At 36.0% G+C, this 11,175-nt stretch overlaps 1 protein-coding gene across 1 annotated transcript; it reads right to left on the reverse strand.

The window, feature by feature from the left end:
* Window positions 1-8,405: 8,405 nt before the first annotated feature.
* Window positions 8,406-9,766, reverse strand: LOC141403201 (uncharacterized). The gene is made up of 3 exons (XM_073985381.1): window positions 9,067-9,766; window positions 8,856-8,971; window positions 8,406-8,636 (listed from the first exon to the last, which is right to left on the reverse strand). The coding sequence occupies exons 1-3, from the start codon at window positions 9,764-9,766 to the stop codon at window positions 8,406-8,408; spliced, it is 1,047 nt and encodes a 348-aa protein (XP_073841482.1).
* Between the last annotated feature and the right edge of the window lie 1,409 nt (window positions 9,767-11,175).

Consider the following 11,175-nt stretch of genomic DNA (forward strand, 5'->3'; position numbering starts at 1 on the left):
GTAGCTATTGAGGTATCTAGAGATTCCAGAGAGAAATTGGGATAGTGTATATCAAGTCTCTCTAGATAGGATCCTCTCTTCGTCGCTTATAGGTGGCGATCACCCGCCGAACCCAGGGATTGACTTCGTCGATGTTGCCTCCTAGGTGGTCTTTACATAGCCTTAGGTAATCTCCGCTGGTATCATTTGGGATCTCCGCAGCCAACTTCCTCGTCAGCGAGAACCACATTTTTTGGAATTCCCATGGTCTGAAACAAATAACGTAGGTACTTTTGTCATGTTCGAATTTATTTTGTCACTCTCTGGTCAAGGGTTCCCTGTTGTTTCAGCGTTCGCCGTTGTGCCCCTGAAGCTGTTTCTTGCCTATACATTTTGTAATAGCTTTTGGACTTCCTAATTTTTTCGGATTTCCAATATAAAGGGATTTCATTAGCTAAGAGTGAATGATATCTGATTCCCAATGCTTTCACAACAATCAAAAATACATCACTCCTCTTCATAAACCCCTTTACGTTGCTTGGCTGTTTGTGAAGTCTAATTTATTCTGGAGATAGACTTCGTCTTTATTTGCTTGTCAGTAGTGCCTAGGTATGGGGCCGAACACAACGTATTGCCATTGAATTTATACTTAACAACTGTACAATTGTTTTTGTTATTGTTATAGTTAAGGTTAAATTGGTTAAGCAGAAGTTAGTTTTCGTTTCACTATAGCCTGTGGCTCTTTAAATGTTTAAAATGTTGTGGTAAGGATAAATAAACAAGCAACAACAAAGAGGAAATAAGAAATTGTTGTTGCCAGACTTGGCTTCTATTATTATAAAACTACATGAACATTTCATTTGCTTTTCGGTTTTCATAATATTCAAATAAATACATGAGATTGTGTGTTGAGGGGCTTTCGTATCTCATATACAACTACACATATTAGTATGTTTCTTGTAACGATTTTAGGTAACCTTAAACGTTGTATGTGTGGTGTAGCTAACATTAATCCTATCTTCAACAATTTTCAAAATAATTTTATAATTTTATCCACACTTAAGGAATGTTGGAAAACCTTAATTTGATATTATCCATTTGTTGCTATGTCGAAAAAATAACAATATATTTAGATGTTCATAAATAAGGTAACTTTGCGTGAATATAATTTTGTCTACATTCCTTAAATTCTTTATTTTTGGAAAAGGCAAAAACATTTTCTGAATATGCTATGCAGTTTTAAAAAGAAGAAGCTTAAGGTAGAGAACTTTATGATATTTAAATAAATACTTGGATTCTAAGTACATATATGTTATTATATATATTTATTCCTTTAAACTCCTATAAGGAGCATAGGGCAAGAACAAAGTTATTAAACCTAGTTCTATCTAATGCCACTTTTTATTTCGCTCCATGTAACTCCGGGCTAACATAACCCCTACCGATCAATTTTCGAAAAAATTATACCAGGGAACATTTATATAAGGTAGAAGTGACAATAAGCTGTATTTTTACTTTTTTGTAAATTTGGTTTTTTATCGTAAACGTATAATAACAATGACCTACGACAGTTCTGAATGCTTTAAATTTACATTTTGATGCAAATTTGTTCTATTTAAGAGGATTTTCAAAATGTATTTTTGTTTTAATGAGAAAAAGAACGACCCCATTATTCAATATTTTCTTTGACATTAAATTTTCAATAAAAACAATGTCGTTTTTATAAATTTGTTAGTTGTTGTAATTCATGCATTTATCTATATACATTTGCCATAATTTTAAACAGTCTTGCTTCCATTTTTATACAAATTGTTATACCCTCCACCATAGGATGGGGGTATATTAAGTTTGTCACTACGTTTGTAACTACTCGAAATAATCATTGTAGACCCCACAAACTATATATTCTTGATCAGCGTGCAATTCTACATCGATATAGCCATGTCCGTCCGTCTGTGGAAATCACTCTAGCATCCGGACGGATTGACGTAGGTGGATGAAATTTTGGGAAAATCTATTATATCGACACCTCCAAATAATAGTATGCTATGTCTAAAAAGTGAGTTTTGCAGGAGAAGCTCTCAAAGTTTGGACATTTTTTTGAACTTCAGTACTATGCTAAGCCAATATTTGTTTATAACTTCTGTCCGGATTGACCGATCATTACCAAACTTAGACAGAATTTAAGTTAACCCTTTCGGTGCTTCTTTTTATACCCTCCACCATAGTATGGAGGGTATATTAAGTTTGTTTTTCCGTTTGTAACGCATTGAAATACTCATTTGCGACCCTATAAAGTATATATATTCTTGATCAGGGTAAAATTCTAAGTCGATCTGAGCACGTCCGTCCGTCCGTCCGTCCGTCCGTCCGTCTGTGGTAATCACTCTAGCATCCACAAAAATAGAGATAGGACGCTGAAATTTTGGGAAAATGCGTCTTTTGTTTGCAGGCAGGTCAAGTTCGATGATGGGCTATATCGGTCCACGTTTTGGTATAGCTCCCATATAACGGTACCCCCCGATTTGCGGTATTTTGACGTTTTTAGCTACATTTTTAGACCGATTTAGCTATAATTTGACATCTAGGGTTCTTAAGTATCAATAAACTCATATAACAAAAGTTGTGGACATAGGTCCACGTTTTGGTATAGCCCCCATATAACGGTACCCCCCGATTTGCGGTATTTTGACGTTTTTAGCTACATTTTCAGACCGATGTAGCTATAATTTGACATTTGGGGTTCTTAAATGTCAATAAACTTATATAACAAAAGTTGTGGACATAGGTCCACGTTTTGGTATAGCCCTCATATAACGGTACCCCCCGATTTACGGTATTTTGACGGTTTTAGCTACATTTTTATACCGATTTGGCTATAATTTGACATCTAGGGTTCTTAAGTATCAATAAACTTATATAATAAAAGTTGTGGACATAGGTCCACGTTTTGGTATAGCCCCCATATAACGGTACCCCCCGATTTGCGGTATTTTGATGTTTTTAGCTACATTTTCAGACCGATGTAGCTATAATTTGACATTTAGGGTTCTTAAATGTCAATAAACTTATATAACAAAAGTTGTGGACATAGGTCCACGTTTTGGTATAGCCTCCTATAACGGTACCCCCCGATTTACGGTATTTTGACGGTTTTAGCTACATTTTTAGACCGATTTGGCTTTAATTTGACATTTAGAGTTCTTAAGTATCAATAAACATATATAATAAAAGTTGTGGACATAGGTCCACGTTTTGGTATAGCCCTCATATAACGGTACCCCCGATTTACGGTATTTTGACGTTTTTAGTTACATTATCAGACCGATGTAGCTATAATTTGACATTTAGGGTTCTTAAGTGTTAATAAACTTATATATTAGAAGTTGTGGACATAGGTCCACGTTTTGGTATAGCTCCCATATAACGGTACCCCCCGATTTGCGGTATTTTGACGTTTTTAGCTACTTTTTCAGACCGATGTAGCTATAATTTGACATTTAGGGTTCTTAAATGTCAATAAACTTATATAACAAAAGTTGTGGACATAGGTCCACATTTTGGTATAGCCCCCATATAACGGAACCCCCCGATTTACGGTATTTTGACGGTTTTAGCTACATTTTCAGACCGATGAAGCTATAATTTGACATTTGAAGTTCTTAAATATCAATAAACTTATGTGACAAAACTTGTGGACATAGGTCCACGTTTAGGTATAACCCCCATATAACGGTACCCCCCGATTTACGGTAATTTGACGTTTTTAGCTACATTTTCAGACCGATATAGCTACAATTTGACATTTAGGGTTCTTAAGTGTAACTAAACTTATGAAACAAAAGTTGTGGAACTAGGTCCACGTTTTGGTATGGCCCCAATATAACGGTGCCCCCGATTTACGGCATTTTGACGTTTTTATCTGCATTTTCAGACCGATTTAGATATCAATTGACATTTAGGGTTCTTAAATGTCAATAAATTTATATAACTAGTGGACATAGGTCCATGTTTTAGAATAGCCCCCATGAAATCGGGCGGTAAGATTTCAGGTATTTTGAGAATTTTACCAACAAGTTTTAACCGAATTATCTGTAATTTGAACATTTGACATTTGAAATTCTTAGTGGTCACCACACCTCTCCACCAAAAATTGTCAAGAAAGCCCCCATATAACGGTAAATCCCGATTTTCAGTAATTTGATGATTTTAGCTACAATATTAAACCGAACTAGCAGTAATTTGACATTTGAAGTTCTTAGTGGTCACAACACCTCTCCATCAAAAATTGTCAACATAGGTCCATGTTCGGATATAGCTCCCTTGTAACGGTACCTCCCAATTTTCAGTAATTTGGCAATTTTAGCTACAATTTTTAACAGAACTAACTGTAATTTGACATTTGAAGGTTGTAGTGGTCACCACACATCTGCATCAACAATTTTCAACATCGCCCCATTATAACGATACTTCCCGATTTTCGGTACTTTGAGGATTTTACTTAAAATGTTTAACCGAACGTAGGTCCATGTTTTTGTATAGCCCCAAAACAAACCTCCCCATTTTCCGTGCCTTAGCTTTATTTTTAGGACGAACTTTCTTTAATTTGAAATTTAAAAGTCAACAAAAATTCTGCAACAAAAATTGTTCATTTAAGTTCATATTCTCATATAGCCCAGATACCTCCGAACTAGCTGTTAATGACATTTGAATTTCCCACGTTATGTACCGATTTTCGATATTTTGTGGATTCTAGCTAAATTTTTTAACCGAATTAGGAGTTATTTGACATTAAAGGCTCCCATCAAAAACTGTCAACATAGGCCCATGTTTTATTATAACCCCTATATAAGAGTACCTCCCAATTTCTAGCCCACCAAAAATTGTCAACAGTTAGATATAGGCACCATAAAAATGGGCCTCCCGAATGAATCATTTTATGTACATTATCTGACATTTAACGTACTCACTTAAAGTTGGGGACGGGAATGAATATTTTATGGTGGAGGGTATGAAAAGTTCGGCCCGGCCGAACTTAATGCTTTTTTACTTGTTTGTTTTTGATCTGAAAAATACATTTTTCCAATTTTATATATACTTAAGCCCACTATATGAATAATGAAAACTATTTTTTTAACATTTTGTTTGGAAAAGTGGTTTTTGGGCACTATGCCATATGGCATAGAATGTATTTAAAGGAAAAAAAAACAAAACTAAAAATTCAAGTTTTTAATTAAATTTCATCTTATAGAAGACCAGAAGGCCTTATAGAAGAGGAAGAGGTCATCTTATAGAAGATCAGGACGTCTTCTCATAAAAGAGCAGAAGGTCCTCTCATAGAAGGGCAGGATATCTTCTACTGGAAGAGCAAAAGGTCGTCTCATAGAAGGACAGGATGTTTTCAGATAGAAGAGCGGGACGTTTGCATATAGAAGGGCAGGAGGTCTTCTTATAAAAAAGCAGGACGTTTGCATATAGAAGGGCGGGAGGTATTCTTATAGAAGAGAAGGAGGTCTTCTTCTACAAGATCAGGAGGTCCTCTTCTTGAAGAGCAGGACGTCTTTTCATAGAAGAGCAGGACGTCTTTTCATATAAGAGCAGGACGTTTGCATATAGAAGGGCGGGAGGTATTCTTATAGAAGAGAAGGAGGTCTTCTTCTACAAGATCAGGAGGTCTGCTCATAGAAGAGCAGGACGTCTTCTCGTAGAAGAGCAGGAGACCTTCTTATAAAAAACCAGATGGTCTTCTTATAGAAGAGCAGTGGCCCTTCTTATAGAAAAGCATAAGATCTTCTCATTGAAGACCAGGAGGTCTACTTATAGAAGACATGAAGGTTTTTCATAGAATATCTGGAGGTCTACTATGAGAAGATTTGGGGGTCTTCACATAGAAGGTCTTCTTATAGTATATCTGGAGGTCTTCTTTTAGAACATTTAAGGCCTCTTATAGAAGACCTAGGGTCTTCTTATAGAAAACCTAGGGTCTTCTTATAGAGAAGCTAGGGTCTTCTTATAGAAAACCTAGGGTCTTCTTATGGAAGATTTGAGGCCTTATAGAAAAACTGGAGGACTTCATATAGAAGACCTGAATGTCTTCATATAGCAGATTGGAAGGACTTCTTATAGAACACCTGAATGTCATCCTATAGAAGGGCTGGAGGTCAGCTTGATGAAGACGTGGAGGCCATCTTATATAATATCTGGAGGAGTTATTTTAGAAAATCTGCAAGAATTGTTATACATCATCTGGAGGTTTTCCTATGGTGGATCTGGAGGTTTCCTTATAGAAGACCTGGAAGTCTTCGTATGGAAGACCTGGAGGTCTACTTATACAAGATCTGGAGGCCTTCTTATAGAAGACCTGGAGGTCTATTTATACAAGATCTGGAGGTCTTTTTATAGAAGATCTAGGGGTTTTACAATAGAAGATCTGGGAGTCAAACAAAGTGAAACATTTCCGTTGGGAAAAATCTATGCCAGATGGCATAGTATGAAATATAAAAAATCTGGCAGCTCCATTGAACTATATTTCGGATTTTTTTTTCGTTTTAATTATTAAGGCAATGATTGTCTACTAAATTAAATACAAAAAGTTAACAAAAAAAAATATTTTTGTTAATAAAATATATAAAATTATAAGATGGTATTTTCGTGCAAATTTTAAATCGAACGAGGAGCGCTTGCTCTTTGAGACATAACAATGTATAGGGTCCACCAATCAAAATTTTTTGTCGAATTATTTTTAGATAACACTTCAGGGAAAAATACAAAATTATTAAGAAAAATAATGCCCATAAGTATTTTGCCTTACAACGGGCTTCAAAAACTGGTTATGCCATATGGCATAGAATCACCGAAAGGGTTAAAGAACGTTCGACACCTCCAAATAATAGTTTGCTAATTCTGAAAAGCGAGTTTTGCAGGACAAGCTCTAAAAGTTTGAAAATTTCTTTGACCTTCAGTACTATGCTAAGGAAATATTTGTTTATAACTTCTGTTCGGATTGTCCGATCATTACCAAAATTTGACAGAATTTAAGTTCAAGGACGTTAAATATAAAAATGTAAAGAACTTGAAAACATGCTAAGTCGACTTAGCATACTATTGTTTGGAGGCGTCGATATGTACGTAGGACTTTTGGTATTGAAAGCGGGCTATGTAGGTCCACGCTTTCGTATAACCCCCATACAAAATGACTCGTGACGCGTCGTCGTTTTAAGGAATTTTTAAGATATTTGTCCCATTTTACCACCGAATTGGTTGTAATTTGGTATTTCTTGTCTCCAGAGGCCAAAAAACATTCCTACCAAAGTTGGTTTATAGGGGTCCACCTTTTGGTATTAGCCCCATATAACGCCCCATATAAACTTTGTATTATAAAGTACGCGTCATTTTAATATATTTTGAATGTATTAGTCCCATTCGACAACAGAATCGGTTGTAACTTTGTATTTGCATTTCCAGAGGCTAAGAAACATTTCTACCATAAAATGTTTATATAGGTCCACGTTTTGATATAGCCCCCATAGGACCATATCTCCCGATTTTCGGCATTTTGAAGGTATCGGTATCACACCGAGATGGCTGAAATTTGGTATTTAGTCTTCGTTTGGGGTACAAAACTTTCCCCCAGAAATTCGTAGGTATAGGTCCACGCCATCATACAGCCCCCATAGAACAGTACCTTCCGATTTTAGGTATTTTGAAGGTTGTGGTCACATTAATCCACCGAAATGGCTGAAATTTGTGGTGGAGGGTATAAAAAGTTCGGCCCGACCGAACTTAACTCTTTTCCTACTTGTTATACTTTGGGTTTAACCTTAGTTAGGTCAGATACAGATATTTACGCTATGGTGGTGAAAGAGGTCGGCATGGGAAATAAAAAAATTGTGCAATTTTATGTTTCCCATGCCGACCTTTTTCGCCACCATCATGAAAAAAATCAACTAATATCCATATAATTTTATTCGTTATAATATTTTTATGAATAAAATGGTATGGAGCTTAGCGCCAGGATGGTTGAAGGGATCGGTAGTGGTAACGAAAAAAATCGCGCGATTTTTTCATTAACCCTACCAATCCCTTCAACCATTCTGACGCTAATATCCATATCAAATAGTCCTACTTCTATTTTTTTATACAAATCTTTTTACTTAAGTCCTTACTGCAGATAACCAGTAAGACACAATAATAGTTTTAATCTAAAAACATTGTTTTTGGGGTGAAATTGATTTTTTTGATTTAGGGTAAAAATGCATAATGAAAAATAGTCCCAATTTTGGGGCAATTTTTCTTTTTGATATTGGGGTCAAACTTCATAATACACGTGTACTTCGAATTTGGGGCAATTTCGAACTTCACGTTTGGGGTGATTTTATTTTGGGGCCACTATTCGAATAGCCGAAAATGTAGCTAAAAATTTCAAATTAACTCAAGTAGGGTTGTACGGGTGGTCCAGTCGTTTCAATATGATGATATATTCCATGTTCCGTTTTAATTCCAGGAAGAGTGGAGGCTTGATAGACTTCTGGATACTTCATTAACAATTTGTTGTACACAGATTCATTTTTCACCAAAGTTGTTATGCCTAGTGACGGAGATTTAGAAATTTTCGCTGAAACTTGCAGATTAGTTTTGCCATCAATCAATGCTTTACGCTTAAGATCAGGAAGAAGATGAAAATGTTTTAAAAAATCAGAACCAATAATGGGTTTTGTAACATCTGCTATAATAAAGGTCCAAGAAAAATTTCTGCGTAATCCGAAATCTAAATGCATAATTTTCTGACCGAAAGTACGAATTGAAGAACCATTTGCAGCAAAAATTTTAATACCACAGTCTGACGTTTTTGAAGTCTTGAAGCTCGGAGGAATTACAGACACATCGGCTCCGGTGTCAATTAAAAAATCTCTGTTGGAAAGCTTATCTTTAACAAAAAGGCGACACGAGATACCACTGTAATCTGGAATTGTCGCAACTTCCGAGTGGTCCTCTAGTTTTTTGAGAAAGAGCATGGGGACACGCATTTTGTTGCCTTCTCTGCAAACCGATTATGGTACCAACACCAGTCTCTGCGTCGTGACTTACTTCTGTTACGCGACTTGCTGTTATTACCTGTGTCCGAACGAGTCTGAGAGCGGTTTCTAGAAAAGTTGTTGAATTTCTTTTCTAAAGCTTCAATTTGACGGGATATTTTGGTCAGATCAATATTGCCAGCTGCAGCAGTTACTTCATAAAGTTGTGGCGAACGTAGGCTCATGATCTTATCTGCTTGCAGAGCTAACGAAGGCAAATCACTTACTTGACTTATTGTTAAAATTGACCGAACATCTTCTGGAAGTTGTTCCAAAAAGAGTGTCTTGAGAACAGCGTCATTTAATTGACCAGAAGCAAGGTTTTTCATAATTTGCAGCAAATGCGATGGCTTTTGGTCTCCTAATTCTTGATTTTTCAGCAGTCTGCGGAGTTTTGATTCCTGAGATTCGGAAAATGTTTCCATAAGGCGATTTTTAACGGCAACAAATCTACCATCAGCAGGAGGGGATTCCAAAATATCACAAATGTGAGGAAGAAAATTTGAATCGATATTGGCTACAACATATTGGAAATTGGTCTCATCGCGAGTTATACCAGAAATTGCAAAAATAGCTTCAACCTGCATAAACCATAGTTTTGGATTTTCTTTCCAGAATGGAGGCAGCTTGTGGACACTAGAAGCAGCAACATTACGGGCTTGAGAATTTTCATTCCGACCATCTGCTAATTGATCCGAATTTTCCGAGGGCATTATTACACTAGTTTTGTATTTGGTTTTTGTATTCAACGATTTAAAACGCGAGGTCACCAATTAATATGTGAGGTTTATGTGTTTTTTAATTGAAACAAAGGCACATTTAAAAAAAGTAACAAAACGTATATTTGGTTCGAATGAAATACAAGAACTGAAAATTATAATTTCAAAAAGAAAAAAGTATTTTTCTGTCAATTTAAAATTCAAAGAAAAGGTGATGTAAGTTTACAAGTACAAACATTGTAAAGTATGCACCTACAGGACTATTCCAGCATTCTGACTATTCCACTATTTTTTGTGCAAAAGTTTTGTAGCAACTAAAAACTCTTAATGCCATATTATAGCTAATTCAAACAGAAAATGTAGTTAAAAACGTCAAAATACCTTAAATCGGGAGGTACCGTTATATGGCGGCTGTACCAAAACGTGGACCTATGTCCATAACATTTGGTGGAGAAGTTTCTGTATCACTGGGAAACCTTAATGCAAAATTAAAACCTACCAAGTCTACTAGGGCTTCCAGATAAATTTCGGGACTAGGCGACACCATTTGGCACGTAGAACGGTCAATTTGTTTGCCTGAAGTCTACGGTGGAATTCGAACAAGTAAAAAAGCATTAAGTTCGGCCGGGCCGAACTTTTCATACCCTCCACCATAAAATATTCATTCCTGTCCCCAACTTTAAGTGAGTGCGTTAAAATGTCAGATAATGTACATAAAATGCTTCATTCGGGAGGTCCTTTTTTATGGTGCCTTTATCTAACTGTTGACAATTTTTGGTGGGCTAGAAATTGGGAGGTACTGTTATATAGGGGTTATAATAAAACATGGGTCTTCGTTGACAGTTTTTGATGGGAGCTTTTAATGTCAAATAGCTCCTAATTCGGTTAAATCCTCAAAATATCGAAAATCGGTACATAACGTGGGAACTTCAAATGTCATTAACAGCTAGTTCGGAGGTATCTGGGCTATACGAAAATATGAACTTAAATGAACAAATTACAGAAAGTTCGTCCAAAAAATAAAGCTAAGGTACGGAAAATCGGGAGGTTTGTTTTGTGGCTATACAAAAACATGGACCTACGTTCGGTTAAACATTTTAAGTAAAATCCTCAAAGTACCGAAAATCGGGAAGTATCGTTATATTGGGGCTATGTTGAAAATTGTTGATGCAGATGTGTGGTGACCACTACAACCTTCAAATATCAAATTACAGTTACTTCTGTTAAAAATTGTAGCTAAAATTGCCACATTACTGAAAATTGGGAGGTACCGTTACATGGGAGCTATATCCGAACATGGACCTATGTTGACAATTTTTGATGGAGAGGTGTTGTGACCGCTAAGAACTTCAAATGTCAAATTACTGCTAGTTCGGTTTTATATTGTAGGTAAAATCATCAAA

Source organism: Musca autumnalis, unplaced genomic scaffold (assembly GCF_047663935.1).
Source record: "Musca autumnalis isolate F117 unplaced genomic scaffold, ASM4766393v1 scaffold_4, whole genome shotgun sequence".
Taxonomy (NCBI): Eukaryota; Metazoa; Arthropoda; class Insecta; order Diptera; family Muscidae; genus Musca; species Musca autumnalis.